Genomic DNA, 4,972 nt, shown 5'->3' with positions numbered 1-4,972 from the left:
TTCCAACAGTAATAAAACAATGCTCATATTCCCAACACTTAGTAATTTACATTCATATCTGCTGTTATTTCTTCACGTAAGAAGTCTTGCATTAGCACCTATCTCAACAAACGGATGACATTAAACTGTTTTTCTTTTAATAGGATTCTCTTTGTAAAGTAAAAGCTTCCATTGTTTTTTCTCATGGTTACCGACAGATTTGCGAAAATTGCAATAAAAGTTTGCAGCAATGTACATAAAAAACAAAATTGAATTAACGCGGCGTGCAAAACTTTTGAAGAGGTACTTTAGCTTGCATTCAACACTTACGAACAGTCCGATCTTTGTTGGGTTATGATTGCGTCTATGTGAATATCCGCCAACCGTCAACTTTTGGACATTTTGGACATAAAAAAGATTAATGTTCACCAGATTGGCTTGTTTTGTTAGAAATCAAACATCCAACCTTACATACAAACTGTTTTTAGTCAACAAAAAAGAGCCGATCTGGTGAATAATGGAGTTTTTTCGGAGACATTCGGTCCTTACTTGAGTACGCCGAATATAGTAAGTTAACCCCGCCTTGGGATTTCTTACCCTCCAAATCTGTTAAAGTACCTTCGTTCACCGTTTCGTCACCTTCTAGTCTCGTAGGGATGTTTATCTCACCCTTCCTTGACTTGTTAATGTGTTTTATATTCGCTGACCAACATTGTTACACGCGTAAACTGACTAGACAGTATATTGCATGTATAGGGAAGGGGCCACGCGACACTGTGGCATATATCAAAAACTTAAAATTCACTTGCAACCTGGCTACAGAGAAGCTGTCATTTAGACCGAGAACTTTATTCTAATTTTAGTGAATTTGGGTTTTGCGATTATTCTTGGCAAAGGGTTCCAAAAAAATTACAAAATGGCTGCAAAATAAGGTCCTCGGCACAAGCACCTAGTTATTGCACAAAAGTAATTTCTTATTCATGATTATTTTTATTAAAATGTTATAAATCGATTAAGTAATACATAGAAAGATAGAGATGTCGTAAATATTATATTATATTAAAAATTAAGTCGTTTTTTGTTCAACACTAACAATAGCATCGTGTTTTTCTTTATCATGAACTACTTCAATAGAATCATCCAAAGAAGAAATTTCTTCATGCTCACCCAATTGAGTAACATCAAACCCATTCTTTGATAAATATTCAACAAAATCAGCATCTTCACGATTAATAGCATCTTGAGCAACTGGAGGAATAAAGAAAAGAGCCAAAGCAGCACTGAAAAGACATAAACATGAACTAATATAGAATGGGACTTGCAATTGTAAATCAGGATTTGGATTGTTGACATATTTACGAATAATAACTGGGAAAACATAAGTACCAACAAAAGCACCAATCTTACCGATAGCGGCAGCAATTCCATAGTATTGACCTCTGATTGGAGTGGCAGATGTCTTGGAAGCTAATAATCCAATATTATCACCGGGACCAAATTCACCTAAAGTAGTAAAGATACCGAAAACAACTACAAATCCAGCGACATGTTCTCTTAATTGGGACAAACAGGCAGACATGATTATACCAATGATACCTTGTGAACCAACACCCAAGGCCAAAGTTAAACGAGGACCAAGATAATCGGAAAACATTGCTCCAAGGAATGCACCTGGCATATAAAATAAGTTGAAAACAACTGCCCATCCCCAAACTTGATATAATGGAGCATCTGGGATAATTTTATCAATAATTATACTGGAATAGATCCCGAATGAATAGGCTGAAAAATCATAAATGAACCAAATAATGGAAATGATAGACAATCTAAACCAATAGAACTTAACAATTAACCACCATGGGAATGTTTTATAACCAACTTTCTTCATGTGTAATTTTTGATACGAAGTTGAATCTTTCATTCTTAAACGAATAAAGAATAATGATGAAGGTGGAATAACCCCTAATCCAATAGTTAATCTCCAAATAACTCTTAAATGGTTTTCGCCAAAAATCCAAAGTAATACGAGAGGGACAAATGATGAAATAACAAATCCTAAATCAATCATAGTATTAGTAAACCAAGCGAAATAACGATTTCTTTTACCTGCAGGTAACATATTTGCAAATTCGGAAGCAATAACTGAAGAAGTTGGATATTCGGCCCCAATAGCAATACCTAAAAAGAATCTAAAGGTAGTAATTGCAGCAAATAATCCAAAAGGAGAAGTTCCCCAAGTTGCAACAGCACATAAAAGGGTAAACACAATCAACATAACATTAGCTGTCATCATACCTCCCTTTCTTGCAATTCTGTCGGAAATATACCCAAATCCTAATTGTCCAACAACTGTACCCACAAACGCAATAGAACCAATATTTGAAATTGCATTAGATTGAGTGAATTCGTCGGCGTATATTTTACTTAAACAAAAGACAACAGTACTAATGGAATTATTAACATAACCATCTGAGAATAAACCAGCCCCGGAAGCAAAAGCGGGCCATAAATTCTTCATTCTGACTCTATCTACTTTTGGAATATCTTCATCTTCTTGGAAATCTTCTTCTATTAATTGTTCTTGTTTTTTATGAATGGTGATTTCTTTCTTAGCATGTCCAACCCAACCAAAAAGTTGACTGAAATTCTTTGGTAAATCTCTAGAAGCCATCGTTTTATGATGTTAGCTAAGCTTACAGTAAAATTGGAATAGGAAAAAGATTTTTTAGGAAAGTCGACAAATTTTAGAAATTAGTTTAGGGAGAGAGAAATTTAGCCTGTATTTATATGTAAGATTAAAATAATTGTTGAAAGAAGTTTATAGAAAATTTTAAATATTTTAATTTTTTTTTTTATATAAATTATTTCTATTGTTCTTTTAAGTTTCCCGCTTATTGTTTATTACATTTCAACATCATTTTATTTCAATTTATTTTAACGAAACATGAAAAGGGTCATCCCTTGGGATACGGCTATAGTCCATTGAGAAACTTGACCCTACTATGAGGTAGTAGAACTTATCGTTTACCATATAGTAACCAAAGATATTCTAATTTGGGTCCATCTCATGTCGTACAAGACGAAAAAATCTGACTCTAATGAATTTCTCCAATTCAAAATTGAAGCTATACGACGTAATGTCTGGACAACGGGGGAGTCCCAGGTAATTGCTAATCTCCTGGCTTGAGTATCCACCAATAGAAGTCAATTTTAAGTTATTCAGTGGATACCAACCTTTCTTTTTCAGGTTGTTCCAACCTACAAAGCGGCACAAAAATGAATACAATTTTTTTAAATCGTTGGGTATTGTCTTTGTGTAATTAAATGTTTATCTTATCATTTTTTTGACATAACGTCATCTATACATTCTCTACTATTCGAGCATATACGAGAATTTGACCCAGAAATTCTTTGTTCAAGTTTATTTTCTTGAAACATTATTCCTGTTATGGAAATTGCTGAGCTAGACTAATAGGCTTTCGGTTGTACGGTAATGCATTAATGCATTAATTGTCAATAATTTATTTCAAAGTGAATGGGTTTATTGTTGCATTTCATTATTATAGTTTTAAAAATTTCACATGCAAAAAAGAAAAGTTGGACGAACTCATAGAAAAATTTCCAAAATTGTATTTAACGCTAATTGCGCTCTGTGACACACAAAGCCGTTCGTATTTCACTGTCATATATTTTTTAATTTTTTTTCTACTAGCCACAGGGCTAGTGGAAAAAAATATTCGTTTATAAATCCGCCCATGCTTTTTTTCAAATGCCAATACTAAACCCTTCATCTACCCGATCATCACAGATATCGTCGTAAGAGCAAAGGCTCGTCTATAAGAGGCACTGGTGGTAGCGATGTATTGTGATTCAAGTTGTAAGTTCCAATATGACATCGGTTATTCGAGCCTTTGGTCGTTTGTTTTTTTGCAAATTGCGCTATTGTTGAAAAACGTGGGCCGAACAACGTTTTTACAACGTGGAACCTGAATTTCTAAGCGAATTCTAAATTAATTAATTAACATAATAAAGGATAAAAGCCGTTCGATATCCTTACTATTGTCCTGTTTGGGTAATTATGAGACACATGGGGAAATCGATGCGGTTACTTTTGGTTATTCTGCTTTCTAGAACGTGTTTTGGCTTTTCCACCAATATCCGGAGAAAATAATGCGATAATAGTACGGTTGCAAATTAAGAGCTAGAAATTATACTACCCACGGTCACGATACCCACTGTGGATGTTCATGAAGTGTAATAAACAACAAGGCTTGTAGCATTTATCGAACTAATCGAATACTGAGTATGTATAGGGCACTCCTCCTTTGTTCGAGAGCATGGTGTTATCGGGCGAGCTAACGCCATACTAGTTTGGTTGCGAATTAGGACATAGGGATCATACGATCCCACGGCTACGATACCCATTGTGCTACTGGTCTGTTTATGAACTAACAAGGATTGTAGTATTTATCGAAATAATCAAATCCCGGGTATGCACAGGGCATTCCCCGTTCGAGAACAGTTGTGTTCATATTTATTTTGTTGCTGTCGTTAATTAAGACTCGAAGTTTGTAACAAATTTATCGATAAATTACTTTGGAGAGAGCTACATTGCAAAGATATTTGTGAAAACTTTTTTTGCGATAAATATAGATAATTATTTACAAATGTCTACAAGTATCCTATCTCCATTCAACGGCATACTTTAATACATCACCAGCTTTAAACGGTACAACAGAAACATCTGAATTTGCAAATACTTCAGGCACTTTATTTTCACGTTCAACTAACCAAGTAGATTCCCCCTTATGTTTACTCAATACATCCTCACTTAATCCATAAAACTTAATACCATGATCACTTATAAATTTCTTTAAATTATCCAATTTGCCAACTTTATCAAATATTTCAGCAACATAAGCAATAGCATGACTTTGAGTATATACACCAGCACATACACCGACATGTCTTTGTTTAGTTTCGATTGGATGAG

The 4,972-nt window shown here is 34.3% G+C and overlaps 2 protein-coding genes across 2 annotated transcripts; both read right to left on the bottom strand. All coding sequences in view use genetic code 12, as the record gives it.

The window, feature by feature from the left end:
- Nucleotides 1–1,045: 1,045 nt before the first annotated feature.
- Nucleotides 1,046–2,650, bottom strand: J8A68_005276 (GIT2; the record flags this gene model as incomplete). The annotated part of the gene is made up of 1 exon (XM_049409324.1): nucleotides 1,046–2,650. One exon carries the CDS (start codon nucleotides 2,648–2,650, stop codon nucleotides 1,046–1,048), a length of 1,605 nt encoding a protein of 534 aa, XP_049261445.1.
- Nucleotides 2,651–4,661: 2,011 nt separating this feature from the next.
- J8A68_005275 (uncharacterized protein) lies at nucleotides 4,662–4,972 on the bottom strand (the record flags this gene model as incomplete). Its single annotated transcript, XM_049409323.1, has 1 exon — nucleotides 4,662–4,972. A coding segment is annotated over one exon (311 nt), but the record flags the coding sequence as incomplete, so codon positions are not given.

Source organism: Hemisphaericaspora subhashii, assembly GCF_019202705.1.
Source record: "Hemisphaericaspora subhashii strain CBS 10753 chromosome Unknown scaffold253, whole genome shotgun sequence".
NCBI lineage: Eukaryota > Fungi > Ascomycota > Pichiomycetes > Serinales > Debaryomycetaceae > Hemisphaericaspora > Hemisphaericaspora subhashii.
Note: the sequence above shows the minus strand (reverse complement) of the source record. Positions and strands in the feature narration are given on the sequence as shown.